The sequence below is a fragment of the Emericellopsis cladophorae genome (genome assembly GCF_022114955.1).
Source record: "Emericellopsis cladophorae strain MUM 19.33 chromosome Unknown NODE_8_length_656085_cov_119_647849, whole genome shotgun sequence".
NCBI lineage: Eukaryota > Fungi > Ascomycota > Sordariomycetes > Hypocreales > Bionectriaceae > Emericellopsis > Emericellopsis cladophorae.
In genome coordinates this window covers 347,347-375,161 of record NW_026250933.1, presented here as the reverse complement: position 1 = coordinate 375,161, position 27,815 = coordinate 347,347, and the positions used below count along the sequence as shown (strand labels likewise).

Below are 27,815 nucleotides of genomic sequence, written 5' to 3'. Positions count from 1 at the left end.
GGAAGGAAACGGCGCGAAAGAGGCACAATATCACGCGTTTAGGGGCCCCTATTCACTGGCCACTTTACCTTATTGCCATGCGACGAGCATACATAGCCAGCGGCATGGATGCTCCTACTTTAACTTGACAGTTTAATCGGGAATCCACTCGCTGAAGTAGGACATGTATCAAACTGCCTGGTGCTTGGGTGAAAGTGCTAGGTAAACAACTGACCCTCTCGCGAGCCCCAGTGCTCTGCCTTGACTTCCAGAGCTGGGGAAAAGCCAAATAACTTCAAATTTCAAATGTCATTGACGTCGTATGCGCCATTTGAACAGCGGAATCTAAGTAATGATTCGGGTGATGTGATCAATGCCTGACTGACGGATAACCCAATTGAGCTACACCGCCATTGGCGCCTGCAGGGTCCTGCCACGCCCTCGTCATCCCGCATCTGCCCGTTCTTCCTCACTCTCTCCCTTTTCCTCCTCTCTTTATTTTCCCATGGGACTTAGTTGCAAGTTTCCAAGCCGCGATTCATACAACGAGGCACATCCGGCAGATGCCACGCCCAATGTAGCCCGCGGATGTTTCACGAAGTAGCATCCGAGCCATGCCGAGCTTCTTCCAGTTCACACAAGGCACCGAGTCCCGCGTTCGCGTCAACAATAGCGACTCCTCGCCTCTACTAGGCCGCTATCGCGCCGTGCTTCCTCAACAGCGTGGCCCGCGAAGGAAGACGAGTCAACTCGGTCTGCTCGCGAACAGTGGCAGTGGTAGTGTACACGTCGGGTATGGCGCGCTCCTCGTGTCCGACAGCGACGACGACGACGACGAGGATGGAGACGATGGAGATATCGAAGATGGGCTGAAAGCGTGGCAGAGGTGGTGGCAGCGATGGATCGTGGATCTGTGGGTGAACCCGAGGCAGGCAGCTGTCAGGCGAGTCGTGGGCCAGTGGTACATGCGGTACGGCTTCCTGGTGTTCCTTCCGGCGGCGTTGACGGTCGCCTGGTGCTCCCTACCGTTCCCGCAATATTCCCTCCCCGAGGAGGAGGATGACGAGGACCAGTTGCGTGCGCCTGGGGACAGAACGCCCGGTCATGGAAAGGCCAGGGTGCTGGTGAATTTCTGGTTCTTCGTCTTCGTCTACTACGGACTCTACAATGTCACGGCGCTCTTCTGGATTACCAAGATCTTCAACCTGTACAGCCTCAACTGGTGGCCTTCGTCCCTGGGATTTCCCCTTACGGTGTCGATCATTGCGATGCTGTCGGTTGCGGGGCCTATTCCAATTTATCACATTGACAAGACGCGCTTCCTGACGATGCATAACACGTCCTGGATCTCTTGGACTTTTATCATCATGGCCTTGCCGGTGGCTATTGCCTTTCTGATTCTGAGGAACAACGAACGCCATCTGGGCTTGCGTAACTCGCTGTCGGAAACGCAGAGGATCTTCACATCGTCGTGGTGGACCAGTGACACGGAGACGTTCACCAGACGAGACAGAAGGCGTGCGCCCGTCACTGACGATCTGTTCGACCCGACGATCGCACCAAGTGGGGGTCTCCCACGCCCTCGAGGCAGGGCCGCACGGACGCGGTGGTTCCCCGCCAGTTTTGTTCGCTTCCTCTGGTTCTGCGTGGCGCTCTTCATAGGGCTGATGGCGTACGTTCTTGGCGAGGCGTATGCTGAGCTCTACCTGCGAACGCTACCCCACGACAGTTGGGAGACGGTGGTGTATGTCTATGGATGGGTGGTCACGGTGCATCTGCTCGATGCGCTGACAGGCTGGGTGCTTGGCATCCGCGAGGGCGAGCGTGTAGGGAGCTACCCCTTGAGTTGGGTTTTCAAGCTGTAAGATGCCCCCTTTTCCAACGCTGGACGCGACGCCACTGACGCATATAGCTATTTCATGCTCACTTACCAAACCTATGTGCGTGCTCTCTACGCCCGGTTGCGTTCCCCAAAGCAGTTTGTCATTCTTCAGATTCTCTCATCAGCCCGCCTCGTTGTCCTCACGCCCATCATGATGACACCGCTTTTTCACCGCATCTTGACGATTCTCGGCCTTACCACGCTCTCATTCGGAACTTACCAGAAGCTACAGACACGCAACGTCTTCATTCGCTTCCTCGCAGAGAATGCGTCGATGGCGACCTTTCTCGGCAGCATCCTCGTGGTGCACTTTGGGCCCAACAAGGATGTCTACCCCTACTTTGCCTTTGACAAGAGTAGCGATAGCGGAGATGATTATGACTTTGACATGACTTTCTGGGCGTCTGGCGTGACGTGGGCATGCGAGCTTGTCGCGAGCCTGGTGGTGCGAGGGCTGATCAGTTTCTTCTTCAAGGTCGACGTTGGATTAGAGGGCCGGATGGATCTAGCCGTGTGGCCAGAGTTGCTGCCGACTTCTGTTGCGGCGACACTGCATGTGCTCCAGAACATGCTGTTCTCGATTGTTCGCTTGCGGTTCAAAGCCTAGGACGTAGCTTTGGCCTGCATTGTCCATTCACATGTGAGACAGCGGTATTGCGGCATGAGCGTTACTCTTTGCATGTTGATACCCTTAGCAAGTTTGTCAATCATTTCTCAGTTACTAGCGTCAGATGATGTTTGGGTTTATGAATCTAGATTCAATGCGACTTGCCAGTTGTCGCCTTGTGTGACTCTTACTGCATAGAAAGCTCCAACCCACTACACAAATAGACAATAGGCTCCAGTCGTGCGACCCAGACAAGCAGTTTGACATGCCAAGGCTATCTAGCTAACGCATCCCTTCATGTTGTCTCATCAGTGCACAGCATGAGTGCTGTACAAGACCAAGGGGACCATGGCACGTCGGCAAGGCTCCGCAGGACACCCTCTCACACAGCGTCTTCAGCCATGACGTCGCTGGCCGGCCGTGCGGGATCGTATATGTATGTATGCCACCATAGCGGGAAGAAATGACCAGTCTCCCTGCGGATCGGACTTGCGAGACATCCCTGTCCTCAGAAGGCTCCATATTCATGAGCGAGGCGTACTTGACTACCTACGTAGTATGTATAGGGGCGAGAGTCGGTGAATGTTGGGGTACTAGCTCGGTAATGATGCAAGCCATCGTGGGATGTGGGCGAATGGCGGTGTAACAGGTGTTTCTTCTACCTAGCCATGAGATAAGTTGTACCTGAAGCTTTTACGGCATCAACGGGCAGTGATAACTGCTTCAGTATCCGTGACTGGTGCAGTGTGCGTGTCACCGAGTCACCGACTGGAGATTGGCGGCGGCAGTGTACACAGGCCCGTAAATACCGGTGTTTGTCGGACGTCCGTCCGCCAGAATGTGCTACGCAACTTGCCGCGCCATCACAGGGGCCGGGCCGGTTCGATCTTGACCGTCTCCTGTTGGGCGCTTTGCCGCTCTTGTCCACGGCAACTGCTAGCCTAGTCGAGCTGGAAATTTGACATGCAGCAGCCGATCGAGCGCTAGACAGGTAGAGAAGTACGGAGCATTGTCGAGTTCACTGGGACCCTGGTGGGTCATGGTGGGGCATAGACATCTCCAACTCCAGGAACGCTGTCTTGCTTCATCAGTGATGCCGATAGCTAACCGCCGCAAGCGGCCTGAAACGGGAACTAAGGCACGTTATCGAGGACACTGGGGACTTCTGGATCAATTGCAGCGAGATGAGGCCGGTCGTTGCTCCGTGCTTCCCAGGGCATCAACAATCATGGTTTGCAGCAATGGATGGCGGGGTCACATACAGAGAGGGGAATTTTTGGAGGGGTAGCTTTTCCAGCCTTATCAGCAGGTTGCGCTCCGCTGGCGATGGAGCTGAGCATGCAAGAGGGTGTGAAGACGTGTTCGAGGAGTGGGATGCCCGACGGACGCACAGAAAATTGCGTGCGACTCTTGTTTCCGTGGGCACTTTGGGCATCAAGATGAGCTCTCTTTGCGAAAATGTAGTGGTGGGCACTGACCCGAGACGTTCCTCCTGGTCGAGCTCGTTCCAAGTAGGGAAGTAGAGCAGAAGCCGAAAGGAAGGTCAATCGAAGCATTGTTGTTGGTCTTGAGAGTCTTGGCCAGATGCCCCTGTCAATCCTCGCATAGACGGACCACAGCTTCTCAAGGTCCATGGGCGGACTGCCCTCCTCTGCCGGTCGCAAGAGTCGCAGTGAAACAATCGGTGTATCTGTGATTCCCCATTCCATCTCACCAACCCTGATTGCCGCGTCCTGTCGCTGCATGGCCTGTCAGACGCGGAACATGTGGACTTGTGAGCGCTGCATCTGCATGTGCGCTGTGCGCCTGCAACAGCACAGGCGAAATGGTGGGGGCAGAGACGGACCCTGATTAGCGCTCTGGCTGCGCGTAATGAACTCAATTTGTCAGTAAACGCTCCTTGGTGTAAGCCGGCACGGCATCGCACGAGACGGGCGAGAACGGTAAATCATGGCATGAGGTTGCTTGTTTTTATCTCGATGGCTGCTAGCGACTCGCAACGCCAACGTGCGCCCAGAATGGTTGCTATCTCGTGGCCGCGGCGGCGGCCATCATCATGTCTGCTGTCAAATGGTGGGGTTCGTATCGCTGCGTGGCTGGACTCGCCCACGTAAGTAGTCATCCCACCTGCGTCTTCCAAGGCTTACCATTTGCTCGTGGCCACGGTTTGCCTTGTTTATGTCGATGGCGCCATGTTCCGCGGCAAAGGTTGCCTTCCAAGCCTCTTCATGGACCGTTTGCGATGCAACAGAATGCATGAAAGAGTCATTTGTGGTCGAGTACGCTCACCGCTGGAACGATGTGGCCCGCGTGGAGTGACTTTCGGGTGGTGTGGTGTTGCTCACCACTACCAGTAGACGTAGTACCAGCATGCATTGGTCACACAGAGGCATTGTGTCAGGATATCTGGTAATCATACATGTAGCAAGAATGCCAGACGTTGACCAAGGCAGATTTCACCACCGTAACGACGGAAGGATCAAGGACTGGAGCTTGTTGTGAAAGGTATTGCGGTGGAAAGCGGTGGTCCCTTCCCGGACTTCGTGGGGAGATAGCCAGGCAGCGACTGAAGGCAGTTTTGTTATCGCGCACGGGAGTGTCCGCGCCATTAAAACTCAGATGGCCTGTCAATCATCCTACCAGGTATTGTAGGACAGAGACGGGAGCGCTGGAAAGTTTCCTCTCTCTTGATAACACATTCAACCTTCCGTCTTACAACAATCATTTCGAGATCGCCTGCCGTCTCGTCCTTTGCTAGTATCACCTCGGTGCAACCCAAGTCACTCTCAGTGCCTGACCAATCCCCATCGTGCGCCATCCGATACAAGGTCCCGACGTTTTTGGTCCCTGCTTGTACCCTGTCGTTCCGCCAGCAGTACCATATTTAGCCAGCAAACGGACATTGCACCAGCTCGGATTGCGCTGTACCTTCCGTGACTCTTCGCCCACTCAATTTTTTGCAGCGTACAGCAGTACCTGACCTCCTCCTCCTCCTCCTCCTCCTCCCTCCTTCCTTTTTTCCTCTTACTTCTGCTTCCTCCTCGCTCCTCTCCTTCCGCCTCCCCTCCCTCTCTCCTTCTCTCACAATGTCAACGCAGGACGCCCAGGCTCCTGCTTCTTCCTCCACCTCAGCACAGCAGCAGCACCAGCAACAAGATGCCTCGGGACGACAGCCCTCCTCCGCCTCCTCCGCCGCCGCCCAACTCACCGGTGCAAAGGTAGAGCTTCGCAAGGTTCTCAGGTCGTTCAGCGACTTCCCCATCCCGGGCATTGAGTTTGTCGATATCATGCCCCTCTTCGCCAACCCCGCCGCCCACAACACCCTTGTCGACGCTCTCGAGCTTCAGATCCAGGAGGCCTTCCCCGGCGGCCGCCCAGATGTCATTGTCGGACTCGATGCCCGCGGGTTTCTCTTTGGCCCCGGCCTGGCCTTGAAGCTGGGTGTCGGCTTCGCCGCTGTGCGCAAAAAGGGCAAGCTCCCCGGTCCGTGTGTCACGGCCGAGTACCTCAAGGAGTATGGCGCGGATTTCTTCCAAATGCAGGAAGACGCTGTCAAGCCTGGCCAGAAGGTCCTGATTGTCGACGACATTATTGCTACTGGTAAGCTCCCGGAATGCGGCGTCCACACTATTCGAGAGACTAATCGTGGCGAATCAGGTGGTTCCGCAAAGGCTGCTGCCGAGCTTGTCAAGCAGCTCAAGGGAGATATCACTGGCTTCCTCTTCATCCTTGAAATCCCTGGTCTCAATGGACGCGACAAGCTCGAGGGCGCCCCCGTTTCGATTCTGATGGACGACAACTGAAGATCCTCAAATATTGCGCACACCAGTCGTCTCAGCACCGCACAGGACGAATGAATTCATCTTCGACGCCATATGAATCGATAGGGAGGGGGCACAATCCGGCGTTTGGGGTGATTTTTCAACATAAAACATCGATTACGAGGAAGCATCGCTCGCATGATTATAGATGAACGGAAGCGGTTGGACGGCACTGGAGGTAATCTGGATATTCCCTCCTCAATTTCTTTATATAATAGCATTCACGAGATAGACCACTTTTTGAACATTTGATGTTTTACTGTATTCGCAGGTCCACATGTACTTCTAAAAACCGAGTATGCAACGCTTGTCTGAAACCTTTTGATGTAATATGTACCTTGTGCTTACAGCACAATCGCGTTCGTTATCCGTGACCCATGGCTCGTCAGATCGTATATCCTCGACATCCCCACCGCCTTTGCTTCCTTCAACAGCTCCAGCTCGCCCGGGTAGACTGTCATCAACGCCATAGGTATCCCGTGCAACCGTTTCATTCCGCTCGGTGTCACCTGCTCGGTCTCGATCAGAGGCCGGACGGGCTCCTTGGAGCCACTGTCGTCCACAATCAAGACAAGCTGTAGAGCGTCTGGAGTTTGCGGGAACGAGGGGATGTTGTTTAGCTTGCGAGCAAAGTTGCAACCGCCACGGCGCATGACTATGACCTGGTGATGGCGTGGCGCGGCCTCGGGCAGTGGCTCGTTACACGCTTGACCCGTCACGAAAATGGTTTTCCATGGGAGGTCTGGCATATCAAGTAGTTTGGACACGAGTGGGTTTTGGAAGCCGTTCACCTCAGGCATGGGGAAAGCGCCGGGCCCAACGCCAGTGTATGCGTCCCAAACACGCACCTGGAAGTTCCGCGACGCAGAGACGCCAGTGGGTAGTGAGTCGAAGACGGACGTCAGGGTGCGAAATAGCGATTTGAGAACCGTCTCCGGATGTGTGTATCGATCCTCGACGAGGTAATCATCATCAATCTTGGAGCCGTTCTCTGACTTGGGAGAGTCAATCACGCCGATCCGCACCTTATCCTGGCGCCGGGTAGCACTGAAAGCTTCGTCTCGGAAGACCTTGATGTCTTCCGCGTGAAAGAAGACGAGCTCGTTGGGCCCGACTTCGGTGGGACCGATGCGCGTAATCCTGCATGATGTTTCCTCGACATCTGATTTGGGGGTGTGGTCCACGACCATTTGCAACCCGGCGACGTTCTTCACCAGAGGCCCCCATTCGAGTTTCTCGATGTTGGTGCCATACTTGCCGAGGATAGAGCCAATGGTGTCGGTGGCGGGGAACTCAATGATCTGAGTCCTCGGGGGCACAGGCACTGCGCACTGCCCGTCCGGCGGAAGTAATTGCGGCGGGAGTGTCCACGGGAAGAGAGTGTGGTTCGAGGTCGGTCGGTATTTGATGACCTGTCCCTTCTTCTTGTCGTACACGCGCACAGTCTCATGTGGTCCTCGAGGATTCGGTGTGTTGTAGAGGCCAGTGAAGCGCGACACGTGGAAGAGATCGCGCCTAGCCGCGGTGGCTGACCCTGTCAATGACTCGGGGACGACAGGCACTGGGCACGAGTTGGTGTAGGACTCGTCATAGTAGGCCAGTGCCTTCTTCCCGTCACTGCTATTCGCCGCTTTCCGAGGTCGGGGATGACGCTCCTTGGGAATAATGAGCGGGTGTCCCTCAGTCGAGAAGACGTATGGCGCGTCCAGCTTGTTCAGTGCATGCTCAGGCTCGAACAACAGGTATAGGTACTTAGTGGTCTCCCCGAGGAAGAAACTCTCCATACGATCTGCCTTCTGGCCTGTGCGAACATCCTGCAGACCGGCCCACCCGCACGGTGCGTAGCAGCGAGCCTTGATATCCCTGAGCACCATCTCGCCAACATAGAGATACCATGGGTCCTTGGTCGCACGATAGATGTAGTAAGTTGACTCGATAAACTCCGGTCGTCCGGGCCACCAGCCAAGGCCACCCTCGACGTCCAGATCCCTGAATGACCAACGCTCGGGGATACCGGAATATCGCGTCCAAAGTGCGGTGTATAGCAGATTCGCCTCAACAGCCTCATCGGTCTCGCCGGCTAGCACCAAGAGACCAGCATAAAAGGCACCCAAGCTGTCGATCCATGTTGTGTATTGTTCGCCCGTCCCGAACTTGTTGTTTGCATAGTATGGGTATGCCAGCCGGTCGTTGTAGATGTGCTTTTTGACCGATGAGTGAGCCTGATGCCAAGTCTCCAGGAAGGCCTCTGGCGAGGTGCGGTCGGGGTGCAGCGGGGGATGAAGTGAGTTTGGGTCCAGTCGATCTGACTGCCCCTTGGCGATGGGCTTCGACACGTTCTGGACATCATTTCCGGACAACAAGATGTAGCTTTTCACAGCGTACTCAAAGAAGCTGTCCATGCCAGCACCAATGCCCGAGTGCGGTCCAATCCAGACTCCACGCTCCGCGTCTAGGCCGTTTCCAATGAGACCTAGAGAGCTTCTGCGATCCCACACTTCGAAGAAAGCTCGTTTGGCGGCCTGCTCGAACCGGTCGTCTCCTGTCAACCGACTGAGCACAGAGAATTCCAACGTAAGACTACCCGCCCCCGCGCTGCAGGTCTCCGTGATTTCCGGCCGACCGTGGTCGTTCGAATCATCTGCATCGGGCTCATCGCCATGAAGGGGCGATTTGGTGTAGAATGGGATGCCATGACGCAGGTTCACTCGAGGATACGGAATGCCGGTGGATGTGTAGAATGCGGGCAGGATCCGTTCACCTAGATCCAGCGCAAGACGCAGTAGCTGTCCATCGTACAGGAATCCATTAGGCCACTGTATCGGTGCAGCTTCGAGGGGGTCGTCGCTGGTCGTCTCCTTGACAGGCGTCGCATCATACCCGGTTATGGGCAGCTCGCCAACAGCAAACAAGTGTGCACTCAGCAAACCGCCGAGCCCTCTGATAACCGTTTCGAACACCTGCACCTTGCTGTCCAGGTCGAAGCCCGTGGCACGGCTTCCGGTGCCGCTCGGACCTTTTCTCCCATCGCCGTACAAGCGGACGAACTCGCTGACGCCGTGCTGAAAGTCGTCGAGCGCCTGGGGACCAATGTTCGATTCGGGATGGGGATCGCCAGCCAGGATCGCGAGAGTCGAGAGGCTGTCAAGCAGGGTGAGTGAGTAATTTCCTAGGGGATCGTTCAGTCCAAACTGGCTCGGGTCATTGTCTCGTGAGAGTGGCGTGCACGACAGCGGACGAAGCTGGTAGATGAGGTTAGCTCAGACCGCACTATGCATTTGTGGCCACCAACCTCGTCCTCCGGAAATGCTTTGTCCATGTAGTTGCGCCAACCATGGTAGAATACGTCAACCGTGGCCTGTCGGAGCTCTGCCAGACGGTCGGCGCGCATCGCTGAAGCCTTCCATATCGGAAGTGCACAGACGGCAAGCAGAGCGAGACGGAACATACTTGAGCCAGTCCTCGATTCGGACTCGGGCTCCTGTTGTGTGAGCGAAGGCTCTAGTTTGACCGCCTGGGCGTCATCTGCGGTGTGCCCAACTTTGCTGGGGTCGTCTGCCGGCGCCAACAGCGAATGCTGAGTGTTCCACCGCCGACTAATCAAGCGCCATCCACGCTGAAGCTTGCCGCACACGAGATAGTCGAACAAATGATGCTTGCTTTGTTGATGAATTCGGGACAACGTCGAATGGTCAGCTAAACGGAAAGCCACAAGTGGGCGGGTGACTGTGGCGCTTGTGGCTTGTTACTACGTGTGACCAAGGACAGCCTGCGCCTACCCTGTGTCAAGCCGTCTCTCAAGTACGGTGAACCGATCCATGATATTTCCACCACATCGTCCGGTTCAATTCGCAGAATAAGCATTACCGGTCCTTGGTCAAGAGTGCCTCACCTGCGTTCGGTCATTTAAATGTGTGGCTTTTTCTCGCGATGGTATTGAGTCTTGATCGTAGAATGACTACCCTAAATCAAGTGTCGCCGCACAACCGTATGGACACCGCAAAAGCTTGCTGGGGGGCTAGTTTTAAAGAGATAATCCGTAAAGCTTCATGGCCATACTGGTGATATGCTTCGTGTCGTTCGTGGATGGAGTACTCGACGTCTGCTTGCGTTGTGCCGTCAAAAGGCGTCACAACTCAAAAGCTGGCTCACAAATAGCAGATCTAGCCTACCCTGAACACTGAGGACTCACATGGTAGCCTGGTCATAGGCTCGTCTGCTGCAGAGAACCAGTCACTTATCCGGCTATCTGCTAGTATATAATTACAGATAATAAGATAGACGACATGGACCTTTTTAGAGAACTCTCAGACACAACACGGTTCAGAACCATTTTGGCTTGGCAGACACGTCCTCGAGCCAGAAATGGATATTCGGAACTCTAGATCTTCAGCGGCTCCCAGACACCTAACGCCTCCTCAACATGACGCTATGTGTCTCCCGCACGTTCCCTTTTCTACCTTATCTTACCTTTATGTCTTCAAAGACGGCTTTAGGACGGCCGCCTCGCCCCCAGACGCGAGCAAACAGAGTTCAAAACCATCCCACCACACTAAGCGCCCCAATGCCTACCCCCCAAACGCAGCACGGACTCGGCCGATACCGTACCCTGTACCGTATACGTACGTGCCAAAGCCTCCAGGACATTGTTCTCGGGCGAACAATCTAGCCACACCGAGGCCGGGCCCGAGACAGTGACCAAAATGAATGCCTGAGTGAACAAGGACGGCAAGGAAAAAACTTGAGTCACGAACCCCTTGTCACGTTACGTTGTCGCGATGCGGACGAAATTGACCGTCAACGGGTAATACCAGCAAACATGTTGTGCCCAGGTACTGTACAGTACAGGTAAATTATCACACCGTCTGACGGAGCGAGGGACGGGAACCAAAGAGTGCGGCTTTCGGAACGGGTGACCCCTGCCCTGCCACCCCAGGCGCGCCCCCCCCCCCTCCTCTTGAGCCCTGAAGACGAGCTTGTTGATCGCTCGCGTCGGCTGGCTGGCCGGTAAGGCTTGACAGACGCAGCGAGAGGGAACAGAAACCCTTGCTGTGTCGCGCTTGTTGGCGCGTTGGTCTGAGCCGGCAGTTGTCCAGATAAGCGCACGGAAAATGGGACTGTAGTAGTCACTCACACACATACGTTGCCAAGTTCACCCTCAGGCCTTCTCTCTACTCTTTCACCGCAGAAGAAGGGCAAACGCGACAACAAAGCGGCTGACGAGGAAAAATTTCCATCGGCCGATTCTCTTGCCTACCGGACCGATGCTTAACGCCGTCCCTTGACGCAGGTGGCATCAGCCTACAGCTTCATTTACCAGATTCCTGGGTCGGTCACCACCGTGTTTTTCCGCAAGTCGCCTCGCTCGCTCGCCCGCCTGCCTTGCTAGGCGTCTCGTCAGTGCTCTCAGCACTCACGAGTCACGGCACGGCACACGCTCGCCCGCGCACCCCACGGAGCTCGCTAAGGTACTAGACAGACTGCTGTCCCGCAAAACAAGATTCCACAGTACCCGTTAGGATCAGGGATGTCTTCCGCTGGCCTCCTCGGCCAAGCTGCCCGGCGCCTGATGCCTGTCAGAACTCTGAATGCCCCGAGCTCACGCGCTAGGACAGGAAGAAGCCCACCCCGACACCCCTGCCTGCGAGCCCGCTCATTGGCGTGTAAAGGCCATCAATAGGTAAGATCATGGAGTCGCCCTCACAGTCACAGGCATGGCGCTGCCTGGCACTTCTGGACCAAACAGTACAGTACGGAAAAGCGCCGCAAATGCTTCTCTCACGCCTGGCTCGGGCATTTCCACCTTGAGCGAGTGGATCTTAATCAACACCTGACGTTAGCTCCCAGGGCGCCAACATGCCGCCTTAAATCAACCATCCATCGTCCGTCACTCACACGCTTGCATCTAGCTCAGTGGGACGCGACGTAAAAGTTCTCCAAGTAGCTTGGACCATGGCGACCAAGGACTGGCATCGTGACTTCCCTCGCCTCGATCGAATCATGATCTCAAGTGGCCCGGCAATCTAGGAAAGCATAACAGAGAACGATCTCGTGATTCTTCATTGGGGATATATGTCGTCTATGCATGTATGATGAATAATGAATTTGTTAAAATATATCGAAAACGGGAAAGATGGCATCAACGTGTCCTCCGCGCCCGCCACTCACGTCGATCGTCGAGGGGGGCCTCGCTTGTTGGATTTGCCCGGGAAGTCAGCACGTTCGCCATGCTGAAGAGGGACTGCTGCCTGTCCCATACTTTGCACATGGCAACTTGTCATGCCCGGGCTCAAGCCAGAGGCCCCGGGCCAAGATCCATTTGCTGCCTGGGCATCGCGCTCTTGGATCTGATGAAGCGTCTCTTCTGGATCTGTAGCCTGGCGCAACCCGGGCAGAGAGGTTTCCTCTCGAAGCATCGCCGCCGAATTGTCCCCGGGCTTGCCCTGGCGCGCGCGCGCGCTGAGCTTGCGTCGCCTGCGTACCTTGAGGGAGGATTTTGCAGGATGATCAATGTAGAGGCCTTCTTCCAGCTTGAGGCCGTTGACCAGTTTGGCCTCAATGTCGCTGGCACTGAGCTGCATGTTACGAGATCCGCCTCGTTCGAGGAATTTCTCCAGAATCCTACTGTAGCGGCTTCGCTCCACCTCCAAGTATGCCTCCACTAGAAGCTGGATCTGCAAAGACGTGTTAGCATATGTTTCTAATAGCGCCACAGATGGGCTAGCTTACGTCGCGTTCTTGCCATTGAAAATACCGTGCTCGAGCGCGTTTGTACTTCATCTGGAGTTGCTCCTTGGGGCAGTCCTTCTGGAACGCCCTGTGGTATTCTCTCTGGATGGAGTCCCACATGTCCTGTCCTTTGGAGTTTCGGTAACGCCAACGCAGGTCCATGATCAGCCTCTCCTCCTCAGGCGTGTCTGGGTTTAACAGCGGCTGGCGCTCCTCTCCATGGCAGTCTAGGTGGTCTGCAGCGGAGGCTGCTTCTACCCCAAAGGTCCGTGAGCCGCTGCTGCCCTTGCGGGCAGGGCGTTTTCGAACCCTAGAGGGCTGCGCTGCCCGTTTCGAGGGTGTGTCTCTGAATGGAGCTTTAGGTGCTGCCACATTGTCTGGCAGCACCATCACTTCTTCGCCACGCTGCCGAGGCTGTCGAGACTGAGTCGCTTGCGGCTGCCCTAGCAGAGGCAGAGATACCAGAGGGCGCGAGCCCTCGGGATGGAGCCCAAGGGGATAGGCATTTGGCTCGTGCCTCACCACAGGATTATGGTAGTAGTAGGATGATGGAGTATCGGAAGCGGAATGGCTCCCGGAAACGCCGTAGCTGCCGAAATGCTGAAACTCTGGGGGACTTGGCGCGCTCCGGCGCTCCTCCATGTCATATGGGCGGCTCATGACTTCGGGTGGGAGAACACCTTGATTTGGCATTGGGGAGCTCGTCTGGCTGTTGTAGTCGATGGGATTTTGATAGTACATTTCTTGGTGTGGGGGTGGTGTCGTGCCCCCTTGGGTACGAGGGGTGCCAGGCTGTTGATAGGAACTCCCATAGTGCGGATCGTGATGTAACTGGTTTGGATGCATGGGAGGAGAGGCCATGGATGACGAAGTAGGCGTCAGTAGGTTAGACGCAGCCGTAGGTGGCTTGGTGAATGTGATCTGTGCCCGTCTATGTTAGCTGAGCAACCAGAGATGTTTTCGAGAGTGATGACTGACAGGAGGATAGTTGGGGTGGTACTCGCTAGGGAAAGCAGCGGTGGCCGAACCAACCCCAGTCATGCGAGGGGCTTCGCTCAAGGAGGCAGTACTCATCAAACCATGCGACAGTGGCGAGTATGTCCTCTGAGCGTATTGTAGTTCTCCCATAGTCTACTTGGATTCCGAGTCGGGGGGATGCTGGTGCTCTGGTGCCTTGTAGTGTTTCGGATTCGACGCGTGCTGAGCCGAGTCTATACTTGACTGCTGTGTCGGCTGGCTGTATTGTGTTGTGCTAGTAACACGATAACATGGACCTCAAGCCCGTCTTTGTATAAGTATTGAATGATGCACCAAGGCAGATAGAGAGAAGTAGAACAGCAGAAATCAGCCTACGCTTGGCCGCGACCCGGTGTGAAGTAATAGGCCGTCGTGGGGACAGCCAGATAGTGAAGATGGGAAGATGTCCTCTGGGGACGAGTGGGCCAGGGCTCTTTGTATAAATCGAAAAACGACATAGACGTGAGGTAGGTAGGTGCAGATCGCCGGCTCCTTGCCCGCGAAGCGAACGGACGAGGGACCAGGGTCTCTGGGGGGTGAGAAGGTACCACTACATTGCCGGGTGGGAACAAAGGATAGTGGTCTCCGCATCAAACGTCCATGCCCAAGACGTGCCTCGCCAAGCATGGAATGCATCAGTTACCCGAGGATGATGGTTGATGATTGAATGGGACCTTGGGTCGCTGCTGAGTGGGACGCACGACCTATGATCAAATCCAAGCAGTTTGTAGCGAAATCGCACTGCTCGTCTGAATTGCTGGCGGCGAGATGTCCAGTTACCCTTGAGCACGTTCCTGATCCCGAAGCTCGTCGAGCCACAGTAGTAGTACAGTTCCGAGTCTGGAATGCCAGACACTTTACGAGTTGCGGCCGCCGGGGGCCGGGGCCCGGGGGGGTGCCTTCATCAAGGGGCTAGCTGGGAGGGGGCGTGAGCAGCGTTGTCCATGGCAATGCCCTAGGCTGCGATGCAGTCCCAAGAGAGCCTGGCCTCAGAAGAGGTCGCCCCAAAAGGCAGTGTCAGGTGAAGATGGAACCTTCATATACAAAGGGTTTGTGCGGGTATCCATGTGTCTTGCGCGGGCGTGGATTACAAGTAGGCGTCTGCAAACGACGTCCGCCAGCATTTCCTAATTATCAGCTCAAGGCAGTGAATGCCTGACCAAGGAAACGAGAACATGGCAGACCCGCACCCGACTCATTGTCTCTCAGCAGCCATGATATCACGGGAGAGTGTGTAGCAAAGACATGTCATCCGGGCCGGAAGAACCGTGAGATTTATTCCGCAAATCGAGCCCGTTTGAGGGCTCCAAGTCAGCCCGCAATAGCTGTGACCTAGAACGATACTGCCGAGCGCTCAAGGCGCGCCCGAGGAGCACAATTGGCTTGTCAACCGCTGTCATTGGTAATGAATGCCGTGATGTTCCTGTGAACTGCCGATGTTGGAGACAGATAGGCGCGGCAGCATGCGAGCCCGAACCAACAGAAATGCAGTGAGTAGTGTTGTAACTGCCAATAAACGGCCATGAGATAGAGGAGGTTGGCCAGGGACGTAGCTGATGGGGGCTGACGGGCTTATTCCGCCGATGTTGCTCATAGTGGTTGCAATAGCTGGGGGCTGGAGCGGGCTAAGCTGGGGGCCGAAAGCCTCCCGAGAGAAATCCTACTCAGTTCAATGCAAGGGCAGTGATGATAACCCAACAAGCGAGTTTGGCGGTGCGTTCGCGGGGGCGACGAGCAGCAAGGCCCGTCGTAATAGTGATAAAATGTGACTGAGAGAGATTGGGAAGCGAGATGGTTTGGAGATTGCCCGCTGGAATCGAGCAGGGATTAGTGCACCGTACAGATCACCCTACACACTGTGTACATCACAAGGTACACCACGGTCCATGACGGCAGCCTGGAGTCCGGAGTATGGATACACGGAGCACCTGCCCAGCAAGAGCAGGAGCAGGAGCAGGAGCAGCAACGGCAGCAGCACCTTCCGGCGCACCTAATAAATCACCGAAACAGGAACAGGGACAGGTGAATCGAGGATGGGCTGGACCTTCCAGCTACAGTAGATTTAGGCTTACCTTAATACCTTTGACGACTGGACTCCAGTCGTGCCACCAGAGTACATCATCCTCATCCCCCTCCACCTTATTCTCGTGCTGCTGCACCAGACTATCATCAATGGAAATTTTCAGCGCGCAAAGAGCCATTGTGACCCAGGATGCGACAGCCGTCAGCTATGCGACATTGATATGCATACTTGCGTAGCTCATACGCCGTTTCTTGGTACCAGCAGGCCGCGTGGACCTTCGCATCGTGGGACCGAATGTTACGTGCTTTCAGCCTTTCGGCGGCACCAAGAAGATCAGGGACGCAGATGGGGCGTCGAACGTCGTTCCGTGCGGGCGGATGCGGTGTAATGCTTCGATATTCCATGCGCTCGACGAGGGCTGACAGACTGGCGCGGATGATGTGCGGCAGTGGCTGTTTGTGATGAGCCAAATACCACTTTGAGCCTGGTCTCGATCCACATGATAGCCGCTGCGCGGAACCGGGGAACCGTTCCCCGTTGACAGCTTGCACATCCTTCTCGGATCATTCGCCAGATGTTTCGACTTTCTTCTTTTGGGCGTCGCAGCCAGGCTTTACGAGTCTGCAAATGCACGCACTTTGCTTCGTTGCAACAGCGTCCCGCTGCATGAACTTGGTCCTTGGGACCGAGAACGCAATATTGGCTGAACCGCAGAGCCGGGATTCCAACCCTTCCCACATGAAGCCTGCCCAAGACCATTGCGCCATAGGTTCAGTGCGAAGACATGGGCGCGGCATCTGCAAGTCTACAAGTGCGTACCGTGTAGTGCTGGCTGTGGCATCGCCAAGCTCGGCAGGCCTTGCCCTGGGTCTCTGACACGGACGGGGTGCTAAGGGATGCTTAAATCGGCTGGCGCAATCTCAACTGCGCATGCGTAGCCTCGATACCTGGCATATCAAAGATTGCGTCGACGAACGCACATGCGCACGCCACTTGCAACCGTCTGGTGTCGTCAACCCGAGCCAGTAAGTCTTTCAGCTGGCGATCATGGTCGTTCCTGTCATGAGCACACGCCGCAGTCGCGAACAGAACGCACCGTGCGTCGCAAAGCCAAAGTAGGCACGGAATTTTGGAGCGATGGTCCTTGCAAGACTCAGGCGACGGCTGCTGCAAGGCAACCCCTCTCGCACAGTGCATGAGCCTGGCGGTCGGCCGTGGGAGCCTTGACGTGAGCCTGGGGATCCCGCCGCTCAAGGGACCTACGATGGTTCCGCGCATGGCTCACGTTGCGTCTCGCTACCTAACTTACGGTACTAATACAAGCATGCCAATTGAATAACTCACACACATGCTACGTGTACTGTACGTTTGTGCGGGGCGCGACAGAGCACAAAGGGACATTGCAGGAAGGCAATCACCTGTCTATGCTCCTTTGGCACCTCTGCGCCGACAGCGACGGAGGGAGATCAGAGACCAGAGCAGACTGCAGCTCGAGCGTCTTCACCTCGGCCCCGTACTTCAGCCCCCACGGGTCTCCACGAGGACCCTGAGCTGGCCACTCACGAGCTCAGCTGGCCGCTCTACCGCTCTTGGCGTTCCCGAGTATTCGGATACGCTAATGCAGCAGGGTGCGGCCTGCGATTGTGGCGCTATCGTCACGCCCCCGACCGTCCCACCAATGGCTGCTGCCTCGGCAATGCAGAGCTAGGCTCTTCTGGGAAGTGCCCCAAATGGCGCGCGCTTGTCGACGACTTCAATAGGTTACCGACAGAGCTTTTCCCTGCCTCGCATCGCCAGCACATCGCGCTCCTCCACACATCACAGCACCGTCGCTGGCTTGCTTGCTCGCTCGCGCGCAAGTCCTCTTTCTAAAAAAGATCGAATCTGAGGTGCGCCACCCCTTTGGATTCAGCCGTAATACGCCGGACTACCGATTGCCCCGAAATGCCGACAGATGTGTGTTGGTTTCATTACGCTGCTTCCGTCCAATGTCACCATCGCTGGTTGGGGCGTTGAAGCGCAACTTCAGACACAGCTCAGTATGCAGAGCGTGGCTTGTTGCTATCCACGCGGGCTTGGGGCTCGTGCTAAGTATCCGGTTGGCCACATAACACACATCCAAGCACAGCCCTATACAATGACTAGCATTGAATCCTGTGGTTCAAGGTGTATGTCTGTGGCTGGGGGCGTACGGGCTACCCCCGGATGTTCATAGAGCCTTGGGGCCAGAGATGCGACCATGACCCTCCACTGGCCTGCCAGTATCTTGACGGTTGGCCCTATGGACGTCCATTACACACAACGAGGGGCGGGCCGCACCTTCATCAAGTCTGCCTGAGATTCTGGTGACTTTCTTCCCAACAGGTCGCTCACAATTAAGCGCCGAGGCCGCATATCGCCTCGCATTAGGCTCGCCCGCGGCTGAGAGAGTTGTCACTAGACGCGGATCACGAGGCCTCGCATAATCGATGAGGGACGATGTCACCCTGCTAACATGGATCAATCTGCCTCGCACTGCCATTCATAAACGACCTCATACAATAGTCGGCACCAGGATACCGCAGGTCAGAGTCTGCCCGTGGGGTCTTGTCGCGACTCGGTCCTTACCACATGAGGCTAATCGAAACGTGTGTGTCTGTGTGTTCCCCAACCTGGACTTGAGCTTTGTGTCGCCAGCGTCCGAGCACCGGCAATATCGGCGTTATGACTCTGCGGTACCGATGGCAATGATGGCCTGCCATGACAAGCCCGCAAGATGGAAGCGTGAGTCCCCACAGCTCGTAGCCTCCGGACATTTCGACACATGTCCGGGCTGAACCAGGTTGTTGTGTGATTCCCATGGGTCGATGATTCGATCCTTGGTAAGAACATCCACAGTGTCAGTTTGCCAACAAAGCAGCCTGATGGCATGGGGTTTCCCAGCTTACTGCAGGTCCCGTCGCTCGTGGGCCAGGCACACCAAGAGCATCAAAGGCCGAATAAAAGGCGGCGTGTGAGTCAAGTGGTGCCCATTCGAGGCCAAGGCTCTTGTCCAGGCATATCATCAGCTCTGCTTGTTGACGCGCTCTGTGAACTTCTCCGTAAGAAGCACCGCTGGTGCTCAAGACGCACCTCCAGTCGAGATCGAGACTGCACAATCGGTCCCACCTTGTGAGATGTTCTTAGCTCTTCCTGACGGACCGCTAGCCCATGGCCGAGTCTTTCAATGTATCTGCTGCCGTCCGTGTCGCCCCACCCTACCCTCTCCAACAAAGCACCATGTCGACATTGCACTGAGGCCAGCCCGAGCGACGCGAGCGGCGATATTCACCTGAAACTGGGCACTCCAGACCCTGTATTCTCGACCACAGTGACAGTCACACTACCCAAGACTAGAGTGATGCAGGGCTGATCTGTAAGACCTGTACGACTGCCCCTTTTCCATGACTCGTCTGGCGGATGGCATGTGTCTGCGCGCAAAGGGAACTGTCCGTCCATGCCAAGTTGTCAAATAGTGCCATTTCCCCATAGAATGGCTTACTGAACCTTCCACTTGGGTCAGTGAGGTAATTTTGACCGCTGAGATTCTGGCCAACGACGCCCTTGTTGAGTCGTTGGACTCTTGCAGCCGTTCCTCGCCACCTCCGACGTCCTGAGCCTGTGGTACTACGTACAAATCGTGAATCCACCCCATCCTATGGTCATGACGGATCCAATACGGGTACTTTTGAGGGTTGCGCTCACCGTCATTGCTGCCACTCTCGCCTCTCCAAGCGCCCTTGCCTGTGCGTTGGTGCGCTTGACAAGTCTCGGTGCATGGCGTCCGCGCACCAACCGGGACAACGGCTATGAAATCCATTGGAGCAGGCTGAGCGTACCGATACTTTGTGGCCAAGATTTCAGACAAAGGGGGTGGGACTATTGCCGGGCTACGCAACCTGACCCCCTGAGGAGCCACGGGAGGGGGGCTAGTCTTTTCCAGTCTCCAAGCCCTTGTCCATCCACACCTTGAGAGAGAAATGCTCTTCATCACGGGATAGATCGGGGATAAAGAAGGAGCCATTGTCAAAACTGCGGGCGTTGTTGCACGCAGAGGCTGGGTGTCGGGCCGGCCTCAAAGCAGGCCAGGCGTTCTCCTCTCCAGTAGAGAAACACACTCCAAGTCTCTTCGCCCAGTATGGATGCTTCTCAAAGCCTTATTGCTGCGTCTCCCAAAAAAATCCTTGCAATCTAGACGGTTGACTATACTGCAGTCTGTCCCGTCAGGAGTCCAGGGGAGAGATTCTAGCCAGTGTGACCCGCTGTGCTCCCCCTGGTACTGGTCAGAGAGCACATGTAGGCATGCCCTGCCTTTTCTTCATCACAAAGGCAAGAGAAATGGAGTGTAAAAGTAATGCGTCATCTGGATATCTTTGGCTTCCTACGCCCACATGTTGTATACTCGCCAGATCGTCTCCCTACGTATGCAAGCTGGCTGCTCTGCAACTCCCCCTTGCCATGTACAAAGAGCCATATTCATTAATCTTGCGTCGTCGAAGAACGTTACAAAGCACAAGTACCACGCCAAAGTCCGAATCATCTCTTTACCGAGACCAACGACCTCTTTTAGAGTCCGCTCACGGTCCGATCCGCTGTCACTGCCGCCTCCACCGGGGTCGCCTTGCACCAACACCAGTGTTGATCGCGTCACCACAAGGACGACGCCGTTGCGTCGGATACTGTAGACTCTGTCGTAGATAGCCTGTCTGGCGCGTGCGAGATGAAGCCGGTCGAGCGCTCACCTGACCAGACACGGGGGCATGTGCGCTCCTGTACGCACGCGTCAGGACCGTGCGCTACATGAAGAGTTGATCACAAAAGGAGGAAAAGACATACCTGATGAAGACACCACTGTTCATCCCCTCACAGGCCCGTCCCTCAAAGCTAGTGCCATTGCGAGGTAAAAGGCCCCCAACATGCGAGGCACTCCTCCATGGCGCTCTCTCGGAGACTCGGACCCCAATCATACATACCATGGTGGTGTGCGAAGTGTGGCACACGTTGCAAGGCTGCTATTTCGAGTTTATCAGCAAACAAAGTTGTTTAAAGGTCTTCAAGAGAGAATATGAAAATGACTTTTCTTAATATATTCGCTAAATATTCTCGAAAAGACCAGTCCTCCCCCGGCCCCGCATGTCATGTAATGTATCATGGTAGGATATCTCAATCTCACAGCCGCGTAAACATAACAGCGTGACCCTAGCCACAGCTATCACAAATAGACATTAGACATCAAAAGCAAATCCTTCGCCTAATTCAGTCGAGGCTGTTCACGTACCCTCCATCGGGGGCACGTAAGAATAGTTGAAATCCAGCAATCCATCCAACATCCAATTTTGCGGATCGAAAAAGTCGTAGTTGGTCTCGCCGTAACTCAAACCGCCCAGCATACTATTCGGGGCGGATGACGTGGCGGAGAGCGCAGTGGCGTTCGGTGTCAAGCCACCATTGTTGTTGCTGTTGCTGTTGTTATTATTGTTGTTGCCATTGGCATGGAGCATGCCTGACGTCAAGGCTTGCGCAGGCATAAGCGTGCTGTCGAGATGAGTCGATGACTCGGAAGATTCGTTTGCCGATTCCAGATTCGTTTGCTTGATAGCTACTTCGGGTCAGCTGACGATTGCGAAACAGGAGAAGCTGGGGACTTACATTCTAGGGTGCCGCGACCTTGGGCCTGGTACTCTTCCCTCCAACGCCACACGGAGTCAAAGACCAGACTCATACTGTGACGACAGCGTACCTTGAGCTGCAGGCTGTCATCTACATGCACCGGTGAATCGTCCTGGGGATGCAGCGTAGGGTTGCTGTGCTCCAGTCTGGCCCCGTTCCACATCTGGACCATCAGCTCCGCCAGGCGCCATTGGAGATCGTTGTGTACGACGCTGGTCCGGCGGATGGCTGCTACCGTTGCGTGGAACAAGGTTCGACCTCGCTGGAAATCAACAGTCTTGGCAAAGAACGATCGAATCAGCTTCAGAACCGTGAAGCCTGCCGCTACCAGCATCTGCTGGATGTAGTTGGTTGCGTACTGCAGCAAGTTGCCCCCTTGCTTCGCCCCGGGGCTTTTGGTTTGGCTCGACTCGAGAACCTCGTCGAGGAAGGCAGTCGCCGTGCGCCACAGCCCCATCAGATCGTCCATATAGCCTGGCGTTGTGCTAGAATCGAAGAACCCCGCGAGCCTCATGTGGAGCGCAGCCGCTTTGAGGTGCAGGTTGACAACTGTTCCTAGTCTTTGTGACAGGATCAACGCCTGAAGCTCTGCATAGTCACGGCGATATATCCTCATCAGCATAGCGCGATGCTCGTCACCGGCAACGCCACGCGGGTCACTTGCATTGCTGTACATCTCCTTTGAGACCTTGTCGCAGAAGCGCTCAATCTGAAGCCGCGCTTCCAGCTCCGGGCTCAACTTGAGAGCGTTATCATCTCCTGCTCTCAGGGCCAGTGTCCAGTCGTATAGAGAGGAGGCAGGCTGGCCATACCCGGTCCCAACGTTTTGGGCAACTATGTTGCACACAGCCCAGGTTGTCACGCGATCACTCAGTTGTTCCTTGTTAAGTTCCACTGAGACCCGCGAGAAGTCCTGGATGTGGTTAGGTCGATGAAGTCCAATTCCAGTTGCCGTCTTCATCATAACGCCGGTCAGAATATGGGTCGGGTCGGATGCGGTCGTGCTCGTGGGCAGAGGCCATGCGCAGAGCAGGCACATTGCCTTGACCACGAAGTAGCTGCTAGGCACTTCGCCGATTGTCGTCCACAGATAGCGCGTCAGGGGCGCGGAGAGATGGTTCAGCAAATCCGGTGCGTTCGGCGGGCTGTATCGGCGAGCGGCAACGGCAACAATGGTCCAGAACAAGAGCGCGTGCTGCTGATAGTATTGATCCGGTGGTTGTTGCGAGTTCAGGAAAGGCAAGAAGGGGTGGTAGAATGCGAAGAATTCGTTGAATAGGTGCGTGGTATCCTCCTCGGTGAGCCGAATGCCGTCGAGTTCATAAGCATACTGTGGTGCATTATAGGCCCCGCCCCTCTTCAAGTGCAGTAGGGATGAGACGGCCTCATCTGAGCCCATGAGAGATGGGTTTCGTGTATGCGCATACGGTGTATTTTGGGTCGCGGGTGACACGAGGATGTCGTCGTCGTCGCCGGCAGCGTCTAGCGCGAAGCCTTGTTGCTTCGCCTTCGCCACGTTTCGGCGCAATCGTTCAATCTCCTTCTCCATCTCAGCATGCTTCGACCGCTTTCCCACGCGCTTGAAATTGGATTCGATCTTGCAGTCCAGCTTCAGGCGCCTGCACCTGGAGCAGCTTTGAAAAGGATCCTGGATAACGTCGCATCGCAACTAGAGCAGTGTACCCATGTCAGCGACCCGAGAGACGCGGCAGTGGTGAAACCTTGGTCTGTCATTCTCACCTTCTGTTGGCGACACTCGTTGCACGCTCGCTTGACGCCTGGCTGGCGTTTCTTATCGTCGGCATGCTCATCGTCCACAAAGCTGCCGGGGCTGCTTTCTAGGCCGCCAACGCCGGTGCTCCTCTTGCGCTTGGCTCCGCCGCCCTGCCGTGAGCTTATGGGGCTTGTCGGGCTCATGGAGACCGCTCCGGTGGCGGTCATGATGGAAGTGCCGTCCATGCAGCAACTGGTGTCTTGTTTCGTGTCCCGAGTGCGACAAGCAGCCGATTGCGGGGCTCGACTGCCCAGACCGTGCTGGATTTGGGGTAATTGACGTGGAAGGCGGCTCGCAATCGATGCGACTACGTCGAGCCCGTCGTAGCACCTGATGCCGGGCAAACCAAAGTCAATTGAGAATGCGATCCGGTATCGCTGTTGATGGGTTCCTAGAAACGGACATGGAAAGAATGAAGAACTGCTGAATTTTGCGGCAGACGGATGGGGGAAGACTGGAGACTGGAGACAGCGGGAACCGTCGTTCGTCTTTGTCACCTGTGCAGCCTTGACCAATCAGTGGCTTGGCTTACCTTGATCAGGCCGCGTGAGCCGTTTCGGGCAGGAGCGAGCGATTGTCAAGTAATAGAAAAAGGCAGCGCGACCTTTTGAAAAAGAATTCTGGTGTCTCGGGTACAAGTTCAAATGAGCAGAATGAATTGGCCAATCGCGACTTATAAGATCAATCCGATGCGAAGGCAAATAAATCACTTTCTCTAAAGGCAACTTCCTGGCTGACTCACTGCCATCCTCAGCATTGTGACTCTACCTCGCTTTGCGTATCTCAAGCCAGTAATTCTTCGTGTTTTGTTTGGTCCTCTCATGATAGCCCACTGACTGACCCCTCCACCAACAACACTGCCAAGTACTCCAAAATCAATGGGACAGCCTCCAGTCCCCGCGTTCCGACGTCGGACCATTTCATCACAGGGTCCATGTCCTTTTGTTGCTGTTGATGTATATGTGCCTTGCGATGAGCAATCGTCTGCGCATTGATTACGGTTCACGCGCGTCAAAATCTACAGCAGATCCTCACAAATTCATCATCCCCTCAGACTGCGCGACATTGCAGTTCCGTCGCGATACACGCATAACCACAGCGCGATTGCCATGGCGGACGCAACGACACGAAGGGCGCCAGTCAAACGCACCCTAAAGCCTGCTCCCCAGCCAGTCTCCTACACCCATCAGCCTCGGTTGAGGTCTGAGGTCCACTTTGTTCTTGCTGGAGTATCCTCCGAGTCGAGTAAGTCGAGTATGGGCAACAAATAAAAAAGACCTCGTTTGTAGTCGCTTCGGGATGCATAGCGGCTGACCTCTTCCTAGATGCTATCCATGTTAAAACAGCTGCTATTCCACAGCCTTTTCTTGAACCCCACCTGCTCACGTCTGAGTCGCCTCGATGAGCACGAGTGGTCCGGAGTAAAGAACAACCCTTGATGCCTTGGACAAATAGGTCAATCACCAAGCTTGGCGCAAGCCAAACAGGAAGGATTCTAACAACTCCGCTGACCTCTGCCAAACAAAAGCCAAACCTTCGGATGAGTGGAGGTCTTGATCCCGGGCGAAGTTAAGTCCCGAATGCGGGGTCGGGAGCACATGAGTCTATGACACGCGGGAGTGTCAAGGATTAGTGCGGATCACTCGGTCTCAGAACCGCACGCCAGGCAGGTAATTGGCAGAAATGTCTGGGGAGCAGCGTCCAGAAGGACGTCTATCAACTGCCAATGGAGCAGGGGGGTGGAATAATCTGGACGGCGAGCGCTAATATTGGGGGACACATATTGGCGAGCGTGTAGAGATCCAGATTTTGAACTAGGTTCCTTGATATAAAGTACCAGGGGGACGCCACTTCTATCGGACCCTTTTCCTCTACATATCGAGTACTGCTCCAACCCTCACTCTAGTACAGCAAGCATCCACGAATCATGGCGAACATGAATGCGAATGACGTTACACCCTTTTGTATCGACGGCAAAGAACACATACCGGACAAGACGTTTGATGTAGTCTCACCAGCGACAGGTGAACTTGTTGGTCGTGCGGGCAGTGCGGCCCTTCAAGATGTCGAACAGGCTGTCGATGCGGCCGCAGCTGCCTTTCCCAAATGGAAAAAGACAGGACCGACTCAGCGACGGGATCTCTTTCTGAAAGCCGGAGATGTCATGGAAAGGCGGAGGGAAGAGCTGATTCAGTGCTCTGTCGACGAGATTGGCGGGACTCGTGACTGGGGCGCGTTCAACGTTGATACTGCGATCAACATGCTCAGAGATGTCGCCGGTCGGGTCACGTCGATTGAAGGGAGCATTCCCATGACCCAGAATCCCGAAAGAAGCTGCATGGTTGTGCGCGAGGCCTACGGGGTGGTTCTGTCCATTGCTGCATGGTGAGTGATTGCCCGGGGGCAGTGATGTCGTCTTTCGACTGACTTGCAACCAGGAATGCCGCGTACATTCTTGGTCTGCGCTCAGTGGTGTACCCTATCGCTGCAGGTAACACAGTCGTGTTCAAAACCTCAGAGTTCGCACCACGCAGTCACTGGACGATCGCGTCCATCCTACAGGAAGCCGGTTTTCCAGACGGCGTGCTCAACACGATCTGCTGTGAGCCCTCTGCTGCCCCCAAGATCACCTCGGCCTTGGTCTCGAACCCGCACGTCCGGAAGATCAACTTTACTGGCAGCACTAATGTCGGGAGGATCATCGGGCGACTGGCGGGCGAGAACCTTAAGCCCGTGGTGCTCGAGCTTGGCGGGAAGGCACCAGCGATTGTATGGGAGGACGCCAATCTGGAAACAGCGGCTTTGCAGTGTGCTTTGGGGTCCTTCTTGAATTCCGGTCAAATCTGCATGAGCACGGAAAGGATCCTGGTTCACAAGAATGTCAGCAAACAGTTCCAGGAAAAGCTGAAGGCGTCCATTGACCAAGTCTTTTCCGCAGATGGGCCCTCGCCAGTGCTCATCAACGAGGCCGCGGTGAAAAAGAACAAGACGCTGTTGAGCGACGCAACATCGAAGGGTGCCAGCATCATCTTTGGTGACCCATCGGCCGACGAAGGTCGCCCAAACTCGATGAGGCCGGTTGTCCTTGGCAACGTGACCCCGGCCATGGACATCTACAAGACCGAGTCGTTCGGTCCTACCGTGTCCATTATCGAGATTGACACAGAAGAACAAGCAGTAGACATTGCGAACGATACCGAGTACGGGCTGACATCTGCTGTCTTCACCGAGGATCTGAGGCGCGGGCTACGCTTTGCTCGACAAATTGAGTCTGGCGCTGTTCACATCAACGCCATGACGGTACACGACGAGCCCTTCATCGTAAGTCGTACACCCCTCGCCTGCTAGTGACCATTTGCTGACACAATGGTTAGCCCCATGGAGGTGTGAAAATGAGTGGTCATGGGCGGTTCAACTCGACTGCCGGCATCATGGAATGGACTTGGTCCAAAAACATCATCTTCTAGGAGTTACGAGCGATAGTCTGTGGTCTGTGGATGAACCTGTGCCGTGGATATGGTTTTCGAAAAGGGCAAACAGAAGGCATGACGAGCGTACAGCAATCGAGGAATTGAATTCCCTATCGAATTGTTGCACGCGATACGGAGGAGCGAAATGATTGTACAGCGCAATAGATGGCACAGGGTAAGCAGACCAAGCACAATGGCCTTGGCTTGATGATGTAATCATATGCTATCGATAAGCAATGCAGTTGTCAACTTTGCTGTCGCGCGACTCCCATCAATCGCAGCCAACTATCAAACATCACAACTCCTACGTCAACTCCAGTCCTTCATCCCAACTTTCCATACCGCTATCATGTCTTTCCTAGGAATGGGTCGCCCTCAGCCTTCGTCTGAGCAGAAGATTGAAGCTGTCGAGGCGGAGATGCTCGCCATGGCCTCCAGCTACAACAGGTTCGTTTGTCCCATCAAGCTCTCCTTACCATCCCCCAAAATTTCATGATTTGCTGACCGCAACGGATAGCCTCCAGAAGAACTGCCAGGCAAAGTGCATCCCCAACGACTTCCGCGAGGCCGAGCTCAACAAGGGCGAGTCCGTGTGCCTGGACCGCTGCGTCTCCAAATTCCTCGACACCACCCAGAAGGTCAGCGAGATCATGCAACAGCAGGGCCAGCAGCAGGGGATGCAGCAGGGCGGTAGCGGCGGTCTTTTCTAACAGAGCGTGGTGCGACAGCTGTGACATGGATTGCCACCAGCAAACTTTGGGCGATAAAAACAGGCTGTACGATTACGGAGGAGATTGCGGAATGGTTTGGGTATAGAGAGGGATG

At 55.3% G+C, this 27,815-nt stretch overlaps 6 protein-coding genes across 6 annotated transcripts; 3 read left to right on the top strand and 3 right to left on the bottom strand.

Moving 5' to 3' along the window:
• Positions 1 to 593: 593 nt before the first annotated feature.
• On the top strand, positions 594 to 2,468 carry J7T54_004377 (uncharacterized protein; the record flags this gene model as incomplete). Its single annotated transcript, XM_051504289.1, has 2 exons — positions 594 to 1,840; positions 1,892 to 2,468. 2 exons carry the CDS (start codon positions 594 to 596, stop codon positions 2,466 to 2,468), a joined length of 1,824 nt encoding a protein of 607 aa, XP_051364206.1.
• Positions 2,469 to 5,554: 3,086 nt separating this feature from the next.
• On the top strand, positions 5,555 to 6,271 carry J7T54_004376 (Adenine phosphoribosyltransferase; the record flags this gene model as incomplete). Its single annotated transcript, XM_051504288.1, has 2 exons — positions 5,555 to 6,068; positions 6,126 to 6,271. 2 exons carry the CDS (start codon positions 5,555 to 5,557, stop codon positions 6,269 to 6,271), a joined length of 660 nt encoding a protein of 219 aa, XP_051364205.1.
• A 362-nt stretch (positions 6,272 to 6,633) lies between these two features.
• J7T54_004375 (ER degradation-enhancing alpha-mannosidase-like protein-like protein) lies at positions 6,634 to 9,737 on the bottom strand (the record flags this gene model as incomplete). Its single annotated transcript, XM_051504287.1, has 2 exons — positions 6,634 to 9,531; positions 9,582 to 9,737. 2 exons carry the CDS (start codon positions 9,735 to 9,737, stop codon positions 6,634 to 6,636), a joined length of 3,054 nt encoding a protein of 1,017 aa, XP_051364204.1.
• Positions 9,738 to 12,453: 2,716 nt separating this feature from the next.
• Positions 12,454 to 13,759, bottom strand: J7T54_004374 (uncharacterized protein; the record flags this gene model as incomplete). The annotated part of the gene is made up of 2 exons (XM_051504284.1): positions 12,454 to 12,963; positions 13,019 to 13,759. The coding sequence occupies 2 exons, from the start codon at positions 13,757 to 13,759 to the stop codon at positions 12,454 to 12,456; spliced, it is 1,251 nt and encodes a 416-aa protein (XP_051364203.1).
• Positions 13,760 to 21,346: 7,587 nt separating this feature from the next.
• J7T54_004373 (Regulatory protein-like protein) lies at positions 21,347 to 23,705 on the bottom strand (the record flags this gene model as incomplete). The annotated part of the gene is made up of 3 exons (XM_051504283.1): positions 21,347 to 21,675; positions 21,726 to 23,415; positions 23,487 to 23,705. The coding sequence occupies 3 exons, from the start codon at positions 23,703 to 23,705 to the stop codon at positions 21,347 to 21,349; spliced, it is 2,238 nt and encodes a 745-aa protein (XP_051364202.1).
• A 1,751-nt stretch (positions 23,706 to 25,456) lies between these two features.
• Positions 25,457 to 27,700, top strand: J7T54_004372 (uncharacterized protein; the record flags this gene model as incomplete). The annotated part of the gene is made up of 5 exons (XM_051504282.1): positions 25,457 to 25,905; positions 25,959 to 26,841; positions 26,895 to 26,904; positions 27,353 to 27,437; positions 27,508 to 27,700. 5 exons carry the CDS (start codon positions 25,457 to 25,459, stop codon positions 27,698 to 27,700), a joined length of 1,620 nt encoding a protein of 539 aa, XP_051364201.1.
• Between the last annotated feature and the right edge of the window lie 115 nt (positions 27,701 to 27,815).